Here is a 10,455-nt window from a genome sequence, read left to right on the forward strand (position 1 = left end):
TTGCCAGGGCAAAACCCACGCGTGCGCTACGCGGTAAAAACCCACGTAGGACAGCTAAATTACTATAAGGTCCCTTGCTGCCCCACGGGGACTGCTGCGCATTCGTCGGTCTCCCTGCCCAACCCTCTATTCTCTTGTTTCCGGCATTGACATCATATTACTAAATTCTCATAAATCTCCGCCTCCCCTCTCGTCAACCGGAAGCCATTCACAATGTCCATACACCGAGTTACCTTGTTCAAGATCCCGAAAGAAGAGGATGTTGATTTCCTCCTGGACCAGTACAAGATACTTACAAAGGAGGCCCGCAAGGTAAGCATTTCGGGATAAAGCAGAACCGCGCCCTGCTGAGGCGGCCTTGCCTGGGTTCCTCGTAATTTCTGAGTGTTGTGAAGCTAATCCGAGCCCCTCTCAGGACGGCGCTCCGTACATCGTGTCTATCGTAGCCGGGCGTCCCTTGCCAGATGAGCGAACCCGCGGCTTCACATTGGTGGCCAAGACAACGTTCCGCTCGCTTGAAGACATGCGGTATTACGACTCCAGTTGTCAAGCGCACGCCAACTTCAAGAAGCACGTTCCATCGCGGCGTGAAGGAGAAGTCGTAACGGTCTATTTTGAGGATGCTATTGGGGCTGCGTAGGAGCTCTGGATGGTGGAACTTTGAATGTCTTGTATGTAGAACTGTCAATGTACGTACCTCTGGCCGTGAGGGTCAATTTCACCCGTTGTTCTGCACCTTTCTTAGTCTCTCAGGCTGCTGCCGTCATACCTTGCCAGAGTAAGAACTACTAGTAGGTCTCTCCCCACACCCGACACACGTCACGGTGTATCCGGTAATCTTGAGTCCACATATTTGTACCTAAGTATATGAAGGGATGTTTGGTGTGCTAGACCTTGCTTCAGAACGATGTTACAGGAAAAGTCCATTGTTTTTCTCTCCTGGCCGCAGTATTGTCGTGAGGTGTTTCAACGAGACGTTGTTGCTCGTTCGTAAGGCTCGATTTTACTTTTTGTACCAGCAGGTATCGTACTATTGCCCCCCTTCAAACAAGTTTTGCTTTCAACACCTAAACTATCACAATACCCGCGATAGACTCCCAGTTCTGGAGAGAAGTCTGTCGCCATGTTCTGCAAGCTGGTACATTTCGAAGTTCTTAGACTCATTTGCGAATCAGCTCATTTTGCAACGAAGTGTTGCCGGCAGGCGATTGCGGACACACTTTTGGACTGGTAGTATCATATCTTCAGGCGCCTCCTGCTGCGACGGTCATAAAAAGTCTCTCGCGCTTGAGGAACACCGAGAGCAGAACACCTAGGGCACCAGCCGCGTTCAAGAGAATGTACCTGTGTTCTGTCAGCTTGAGTACTACACCAGATTCACAAGTCCAACCAATGCTGTTTAAAGACTCACGTATTGTCAATTGCATGAACGATGATTGCAAGAGCATCTTTCTGCTGCTTTTCAGACAGCGTCTTGAACAGATCGCTGCTGGTTCCAGCGATGGCATTGACGACAACGTCCTTATCCATGCCCGGAAGGAGGCTCACCAGTCCGGCAGTAGCTCCGTTGACAAAGATTGCTCCTGCCATGCCTAGTGCCAAGACAATGCCGCCAAGTTGAGCTGCAGAAAATCGAATTAGCAAAGTCCTCACATGATTGGCACCACCTGCAGGATTGGGGTTTTCGGGTTCAACAAAGGTAATGTGATCGAAAACACTTACAAACCATCATGAATCCGAGAGCCCAAGGGATCTCCCCTGGCTTTACCTTCGCCTGAACAACGCTATAGCCGGCCTGGTTGAAGAAGCCGACACCGAGAGCCATGAGGGAGGTATAGCCGAAGATGGCTTGGGGATTGGTCTCCGGCTTCCCCAGATCTATTTTGGAGTCAATACTCGAACCATGGCGATGAAAGTATGGTGTTTGCCACAAAGAGAGCAGAGTTGGATGTCATACACATCAAAATAGCAGCCACAAGCTCAAATGCGGAGCCGAAGAAGTACCAGGGCATGTAGTAGCCAAATCTCTGCATCATATGTCCGTTAAAGATAATGGCAAATATCAAAACCATAACAAATGGCAGAATTCGGAGGGATGAGTAGATCGCCGAGTCTCCCTGTTCGAGAACGTGGTCAGCTGAAAGTCAAGAGCCACGCAGCCGACTGGTGCGAAGCTCACATGTGTGAATTGGAAGAAGAGCGGAATATAGTAAACCGAGATGAACAAGCCGGAGCTTGCAAGGGCTGAAAGGGAGGGTGTTGGTCAGCTGCGGTCGTATCAAGTGGAAGATCAGAAGGAGCGACAGAATTCATACTGTTGAGGACAAAAAGCAAGAGAAGTGAGCGTCGCTTGAGGAAGTGGATAGGGAACAGCCGTGTCTGCTCGTTGCAGAACCAGTACATGCTTTGCTGCAGTCCGAAGGCGATGAAGCAGACCCCTGACACGACAAAGAGCGTGATCGAGCGCCCGTCGCCCCATGCCCATTTGACACCTCCAAAGTTGATACCCATGATGAGACAGGCCAAGGCAGCGATGAAGAGGACAGCTCCTATCCAGTCGATGGTTTGGAGCTTCTCCTTCTGGGTCTTCCCGGGAAGAGGGTCAAAGGGTGGGAGTAGCCACACGTAGACGGGTGAGAAAACCGCGCCAATGACCAAGTTTATATAGAAAGCCTAGGAATGACAAGACGCTCAGGTTAGATCCATTTTCTAGAGATTTAAAAGCCGAGACTTAAACAGATGACATACCCATCGCCACGTAGCATTGCTCTCAGCAAATGCACCACCAATTGCTGGCCCTGTCACAGTTCCAATTCCCCAGGAGACTGCTGTCAGTCCGATATAGAATGGCCGCTCTGATACCGTCGTATTCACACTGAGGAGTGTAAGCACACCGAAATACATCCCGCTGCCCTGTAAGAGCGAGTCAGTCTGAAATGTACGTTATACCCTATGGCTGTGACAGGCGGCAACCTTGGAAAACTTACACCAGCGCCAGCCATTGCCCGCCCGACAATCTCGGCATCCATGTTCTGGGCAGCACCGCACAGCGCGGAACCGGCCATGAAGAAAATCACACACTACCAACTTTTTGTTAGATGAACCCTGATGCGGTAGGTACAGCTTATATGAACGATCTTTTAGTCAAATTATGTTGACTCACACCGATATAAAGCCACTTAGCGTTGTAAGTCGCGTAGCACTTTGACCACGGCAGCACAAGGGCAGAAGAGCAGAGGGAGAACGCTACGGATAGCCATGCCACCTGGCCAGCCTCCTGGAACTGCTCAATAATTGCCTAGATGGATATCAGTCATGGCGCGATCGCCTTGGTGAAAGTGACAAACAGCGGGTGCAGATGAGTAAGCGTACCGGTTGGATGTTTGCCACAATGGTGTTGTCCAAGGCGAAAAGCATGTGGCTCGACAGGATGGCGGTCACAACAAGAACCCACTGTCCTTCATTAGCTCTACCGTACCAAGTCACGGGTTCGGCGGCAGAGGGTTGGCACGCCCTACCTTCAAACCCTTGAGGGTTCGTCCTTCATCCTCGCTAGTCACTGAAGCGTCGGCTTCATCGCTGCTGGGAAAATAGAGGTTCTTTTCCACATCGCCGTCGGACATTACTAGAGGAGGGGTCGACGCTTGAGACTCCGCGCCTTTGTGCAGCGCGGTGCCTAGGCTCTGATCAAGACTAGTGACGGCCATTGAAGACTTCTCCGGATGGTTTCAATGAATTTGGATATACAGATGACGTTATTGAGAGTAGCACATCAGAAATAAAGCTGCTGTTGATACCGAATCTACGCTTTCTCCTTGCTGAGTGCAAGGGAACGAGTATTCAACGTGGACTCCATGATAATATAGATGGGACACGAATACCTAGTACACACGATCCAATGTACGGCACTGCTTTTTTCCCGATGACAAAATCACTACTCCATGACGTGAGTTTAGTGTTCATCTTGCTGAATAACTGCTCGAAGATCACTTGTACACCCTACTGTGACCATAGCATCTTTCCAAAAGTAAGCAGGTGAATTGTTTCTCCTGCTAACGCCGGGCAAAATTTGTAAGCTCACGTAGCGTAGCTGATACCTACATGGACCCATTCTTGTTACCGCGTCGTGTTGGTTGCAGGGCATCACAGTGATGCCGGCTAGACTCACAAGGCCCACCATGATGGATTGGGGGACTGAAGCCATTTTCATCGAAGGCGGGAAAACAGATTGATCCGCATGCTATGTCATCACCAATGGCATACTAGTAATCGAGGTGGATACAATTCAATGTGCTTTGGGCATGGTAGGAAGTGACATTTAGTTGCTGTGGTGCTCAAAGGAATCGAGGCCCTGCAGAAATAGGCTGCCTTCACGCCCAGCCTCGAATAGTCTTAGGTAACACCGTCACATTTCATGACAAACCAGGGACTTCCGGGACTCTCTGAACTGGACGCGGTCTTGCATGATTCCGGTCTCCCCCAGGTTGCGGACCGGTCGGTGCTCAACACCGCAGGGAATCTATCGGCTTGCTAAGCTTTTCTTGGTCTGTTGATGAAACTCAATGACCAACCAACTGAGATCAGGATCGCAGGGCACGCAATGTAATGGTGCTGAGATTTGCGACTCTGATCCTTTGCGACTCTGATCCTGACAAGACCCATAGCTCCTAGGCGACTGGTCATTTAATACGCAGCGCACATAGTCCACAATATGCATGCATCGGCAACAAATGAAGTTAGTGGCACATTTTCGGGTGGAGCCTCGCCAATCATGCAGTATGCGTCCCGGGCTTTAGCGGTTGGCCAGCCTGAGCTTCATGGACGGGCGACAAGGGTGCCCAGGTGCCAGCGAGCACGGAGAGTTTCCGTGATTTCGGCCGAGACACAGAAGGCTGCGATTTGCCAGTGATGCTTGGCTCGGTGTTGTGGGTACTCAGTGGGGCCTTCGTGATCTTACCCTAGGGTAGCGCATGTGCCCTGAATGCATGATGGGAATTGGACAGGACTAGCATGGCATTTTCCGTGACTGGGGGCACAATTGCAGTGTGATCTCGATGCCAACCCAGGATCATAGATATGTAGTAAATCTGAAAGCAATGCGCGAGTGTTTCCTTTATCTGGCCGGTTTCAACCTCATTCCGTGTACCTGGTTTCGCTTCTATTATTCCACACGTCTGAGGACAGACATGCCGTCTTCATACGGTGACAATTGCATTGGATCAGCAATAACGTCGGCATTATCAATCATTGGAAATGGAATAGTACACATCCCTGGCAACAGGAACAGCTTCAACCGATCCCAGAATTTTACTACCAGAACAGTTACTCCTCATCTCCATCAAGCCAAATCTCGTGCCCATCGCCTTGCTTGCACCACATGGCCAAACAGCACGTACAAACGCCGACAGCTGCTGCCGACCAGAATGCCAAGCCCGTGAATGAGTGCGAAGTCCCGTAGCTGTACACAAGGGCTCCAAGTGACGCCCCGAGAGCACGACCTAAGCCACTACCCACATACGAGATGCTATTCGTCCGCGCCAGTGCCGATGGGTGAGGGCAAACACTGCAGTTAATGACATGTGGTAAGCTTCTGCCGCAAGCAGAGAGACTAGGGGGTGGAGGGACAGTCACTCACAGCCTAGTGAGCATAAGCGCCGTGGGTGTGACGAACACCGCGCAGAAGATCAGTACGACTTGTATCAGTGCAATGAGTATCCATACGGCTGGAGGTTGCCCATGCTCAGTCGTCGCCGATTTGGTGAGCTTGCTGACGACGGCAATGAATGGAGCAGCGGTGTAGATGATGGGTAGCCCTCGCATGAAAAGCTGCCAGGTTTTCAAAGCACCCAGCTTATGGATGACTTTAGGGTACACGAAGAACTGAATCGGCAGACCGCATGCACCGACAATCGACAGTGTGAAGCCAATCTCGGCCGGCGTCATTCCCGGACCGCCCGAAAATCGGAAGGGCAGGGAATCCTTCGCACCGGTCGCCGGAGGATCACTGAGGAAATTGGTCCAGAGAACAGTATATGCCCCTATATGGCTATCGTGTATAGAAGTTGTGATTAGCATAAGGATGAAATTACGGGTCCAAATGCGTCGGAGTGGAAGCACTGGGGCAACTTTGCTCTTCTCGGGGTTGTTAGGCGATCCGATTCGCTTCTTTCCTTGCTCCCGGTCGTCGTAGTCGTCGTCGGATTTGTTGGGATCATCGTCGTCCGCGTTGTCCCCTGCTCTGTCATCCCCCTTCATGAATGGCACAGCCTCCATTTCAGTTGAGTCCTCGTCGTCCAATGTTGAATATGAAGGCTTTGTATCTTTCTGAGAGTAGAAACAAGAGAAAACCTTTCTCGAGATTGCTCGACCAATGTCGGGACTACCCCTTTTCTGGGGATGTGTCTTGCATCGTGGAATCTTATCAGAACACCAGAAACGAACATGACGGGCACCATTACCTAGGAAGACAACATACCTCTTCAAGGAAGAAGAAAATCGCTACGAGTGTAATGAACAACATCGATGCATTGACAAAAGCGGGTGTTGCGTAAGGATACTTCTTGAGGAACCAGTTGTTCCCGAACTTGTCAGGGTATTGACTGGCGAGGTCGGCCAGTTGGCCTCCCATCACTGGACTCAAGAGGGTGGACAAAGTAGTAGCCATAGTGACCATGACAAATGCCCTGGATAGAAACCTGTTGGCCAGTTAGCTTCAGTCACACCAGCCATATTCCACTCGGATTTCAAGACAAACAATTTATACAAAATACAAGTTGTTGAAAGGTACGTACTTCGGCTCACCCACGATCTCTGTTATAACGGTTCTAGCTGTCGCAACATTGCCGTTGAAAACACCCTCAAGACCCCACAGAAGTACCAATTGATAGAAATGACTGGTAAACCCCAGAAGTGAGGAACTGATGACTAGACACAGATCAAAGTTAGAATCGAGCTAAGACAGTGGGAATTTATCACTCGACGTAAACTGACCCGACGCTGCTGTGCCAAGCAGGAGAACCCCTTTCCGACCATATTTAGGGGAGTCTGCAAGCTTGCTAATCCAAAGCGATGACAAACATTGTCCAATGATGTAGGCAGTTGATACTGTGGCCGACTGGCTAACAATTTGCCCTGATGAGAGGGACGGGTCCAGATTCTTCAATTGAAAGTAGAGGTACGTCTAACGAAGTCGACCATCAGTTTCGTGATTGCGGCGAGCATTCGTGCGACGATGCAGTTGAAATTGACCGAGGACGCTCACTCACAGAGGCAGAAGACCTAACACAGGGCTCCGCAAAACGCAGCATGAACAGGATCCCTAGCTGTCCCTTTCTGGGCATATCAAGCCAGCTTACGCTTTCTTGAGACGACGCCATCTTTGTCCGCACCTTTTCTTCTACCGCCAGCCAAGCAAGTTGGTCAAAATGAACACACTGCGCGATAATATGAGACGTAAGGCTTGATACGGGCCGCTAGGTTCAGATGGGGGTGTTGATTCGAGCTCATAGTCAGATGGGGACCATTCCCAAAACGAAGGGTGCTGCCAGTACATTGTGCGTTGCTATGCGAGGATCTTCTACATCACTTTTGCATCCTCGGCCCGAACCTTACTTGCATAGTGGACCCGTGACATTTCTAGATTGCGATTAAACCCTAGATCTATGACTCTGTTGACTGAATGCCATGGCTAATTGTCATCGTCGTGTGCAGCAACCAGCACCTGTGGGGCCCCGGGAGGGATGGCATATCTTTAAGGGAGCACAAGTATTCCAGTGCGCAATAGCTACGAGTGCGCACTGGGTTGGCAGACCCAGTGCCGGAGGCACCAAGGTCACCGAGAACACTAGGTCTTCGTAACCCGGTTTGGGCGTTGCCATAGAGCAGACCCGAGTATACCGTACAAGCCCGAGTGGCCAGACCCAAGTAAAATGCACAAACTGAGCCATCGGCCGACCAGACCCGAGTACACTTCAGACAGGAACTGGCCAGACCCGAGTAAGCTGCATCAACCAATCTCCAAGCAAGGACCCCCTGGCTTTGAGACACTGCGGAGTCAACTGCCTAGCATTTCTACCCGAAACCTGTCTCCTTTTCCACCTCGTGGAAACGCATCTTTTCCAGCCCTGGAGTAAAATGACAAGTTTCCGGAGTCTCACTGTCAAGGCCTGTCACCGCCAACGCATTTGGCTTGGCATTGAGACTCCCAGTCAGATACCTAGGTAGGCTGTCCATACACTGTCGCTAGTCATGGGTTTTTGGCGAATCAGCTGGATGTACCTAGGTGCCCTTTCACTTCCATAGCATGAGACTCGTACCGCACGATGCTACGTTACCTGCCACCCACTGTCTAGTCACTTGCAGAGAGGAAGCTCTGAACTCTAACGAAAGTAGTTGCATTTTGATTTAGTTCCAGTCCCGTACGGCTTGTGAAAGGAAAGGTGATTGTTAGTTTAATAAAAGTGTTAACAGGTTATTTTTCTTAAGAAATTTTAAAATTCAAAGAACATTAATTTTCAATACATTAGCACTAGTACTATATCCTTTAAAAATTTAGTTAATGTTATTCCAGACTTTAAAGACTAATGACTGGTATTTTATTCTATATTAAATTAGAGTTTTTGTTTATTATAATAAGTAAAATAAATATTTCTAGTTCACGGACTTAAATACCGTTTCCAGCATCTATATCACTAAGGGAATAGAGTTTTAAGCTTATACAACAAAAGATACATACGGAAAACTATATTTAGCTATGCAATACATGGTGCTAAACATTTGTACATATACAGGGGCACAGTCTTGCCGACCACACTCGAGTAACATTCTTCATGACTCTGACTAGTTTCGCTTCCATTCCGTATGCGTCCGAACACGTACAAATGTCAAATCTTGTGACCCTTTGCATTGAACACATCTTCAACTAGCGCACGATTTCCGCCGCCATCCTAATGTTTCCCCTCAAAAAGATATTTGCGAACGGACGTAGTTCCGACCATGATGGGATTGAATACAAGTCTGTTGATTTACAAGGCGACGAAGATGGCCAAGCTGCAGCCGACAAATCTTCCATGATTAAGTTGGCGAAGGTCCAGAAAAAGCTGAGATTCTACCGCGCCGGATTCTATGTCAGCCATGTCTTCCAAGCTTTGTTCTTTGGGTTCTGGTGGTTGCGCGGAGGCGACACACCACACCCGCACGCCACATATCACGACCTGGAATGGAGTGGTCTGCTAGGCGAGGACTGGAACGGGATTGTCCCTAATGGTACGTGAAGGGCAACCCAGACGGAGAGGGGTGCTAAATAATACCTGCCGTTACTAACATACATCGTTGGTTTAGGAGTTGGGTACCCATTAAAGCCGACCTACTGGGGCCATGACCACCCTTACTACATGCCCGAGGACATATTCGAAGACTTCGACAAGTCCTTGGCTATGATAAATCACTGGAAATACATGCACAACAGTCAGTCCAATCAATTATTCTGTGCCAAGATATCGTGGTTGACCTCTTGGGCTTTGATCACAGGTTCCAGCATATTCGTCAGGCCTGATGAGCCCCGTGCCAAGCGGATCAAGCCCGATGGCAACACCGCCGAGCTACCAACGTTCTGGCCTTGGGAACCTCTTGATGACGGCAGGGAACTATACGCCATCCGCGGCTTCCACCAAATGCATTGCATAGTATGGACCACTTTACCACACCCCCTCCCACTTTTAAGGATCATCTTCCCTCCGACGGAGGCTAACCTGGGAAATCTTTCCTCTCGCAGTTCGTCATCTCCGAAGAGTTTACCTACCATTACGCACAGACCAACGACTCGCTGTGGACGGCTGGACATGTGGCACACTGCATCAACACCCTTCGTGACGCCGTCATGTGCATGGCGGATGCTCAGCCCCTGTCATACATCAACGGTTACAAGAAGGGGCACGCGACGGATGATCAGGCTATGATGTGCAGAGACTGGGAGGCATTGCACAAGTACGTGACCGACCCTGCAAGGGGATTGCGGATCAAGAATGTCGCGCCAGCCGGAAGCAAGGAAGACAAGATGGCCCCCATCGTCCCTTATCCTCAGTTGACTGATGCAGAGCTGAGGGGCGTAGCGTGATGGAGGCCGTGACGGGGTTATGTATTTACTATATGTATTGTTTTAATTTCCTCTGCCATGTAATTATAAAGACGAAACCACACTACTAGAACTTGAATGTTCTAGAATGACAAAACACAATGTATCTTTCACCATGAACGCGATTATGTCTACCTAGGTACGACGGAGCGCAATCCAGTTGACCATTCAATACACACCCCAAAATTTGTCAGTTCTTGGTTTCAGGATCGCGCTTCGTGCATGACCGTAGATATCGCCATATCAAGCAATGTGCGCCAGAATTTCCCGGAGGCCATACGTACGTCTTTACAATCCGATGGATGTGAATATGACTGAACATG

The 10,455-nt window shown here is 49.7% G+C and overlaps 4 protein-coding genes across 4 annotated transcripts; 2 read left to right on the forward strand and 2 right to left on the reverse strand.

Annotated features, from left to right (window-relative positions):
- Positions 1-16: 16 nt before the first annotated feature.
- On the forward strand, positions 17-735 carry KVR01_003058 (uncharacterized protein). Its single transcript, XM_044781260.1, has 2 exons — positions 17-312; positions 416-735. Exons 1-2 carry the CDS (start codon positions 214-216, stop codon positions 638-640), a joined length of 324 nt encoding a protein of 107 aa, XP_044648073.1. The 5' UTR covers positions 17-213; the 3' UTR covers positions 641-735.
- Positions 736-1,244: 509 nt separating this feature from the next.
- KVR01_003892 (uncharacterized protein) lies at positions 1,245-3,065 on the reverse strand (the record flags this gene model as incomplete). Its single annotated transcript, XM_044783375.1, has 8 exons — positions 1,245-1,344; positions 1,412-1,622; positions 1,723-1,878; positions 1,958-2,117; positions 2,180-2,244; positions 2,316-2,673; positions 2,749-2,913; positions 2,988-3,065. 8 exons carry the CDS (start codon positions 3,063-3,065, stop codon positions 1,245-1,247), a joined length of 1,293 nt encoding a protein of 430 aa, XP_044648907.1.
- Positions 3,066-5,322: 2,257 nt separating this feature from the next.
- Positions 5,323-6,673, reverse strand: KVR01_003153 (uncharacterized protein; the record flags this gene model as incomplete). Its single annotated transcript, XM_044793628.1, has 3 exons — positions 5,323-5,563; positions 5,636-6,402; positions 6,476-6,673. The coding sequence occupies 3 exons, from the start codon at positions 6,671-6,673 to the stop codon at positions 5,323-5,325; spliced, it is 1,206 nt and encodes a 401-aa protein (XP_044648168.1).
- Positions 6,674-9,068: 2,395 nt separating this feature from the next.
- KVR01_002947 (uncharacterized protein) lies at positions 9,069-10,114 on the forward strand (the record flags this gene model as incomplete). The annotated part of the gene is made up of 4 exons (XM_044789129.1): positions 9,069-9,264; positions 9,340-9,465; positions 9,529-9,683; positions 9,773-10,114. 4 exons carry the CDS (start codon positions 9,069-9,071, stop codon positions 10,112-10,114), a joined length of 819 nt encoding a protein of 272 aa, XP_044647962.1.
- Positions 10,115-10,455: the final 341 nt, after the last annotated feature.

This window comes from Diaporthe batatas (genome assembly GCF_019321695.1).
Source record: "Diaporthe batatas strain CRI 302-4 chromosome Unknown Contig00003, whole genome shotgun sequence".
Lineage (NCBI taxonomy): Eukaryota > Fungi > Ascomycota > Sordariomycetes > Diaporthales > Diaporthaceae > Diaporthe > Diaporthe batatas.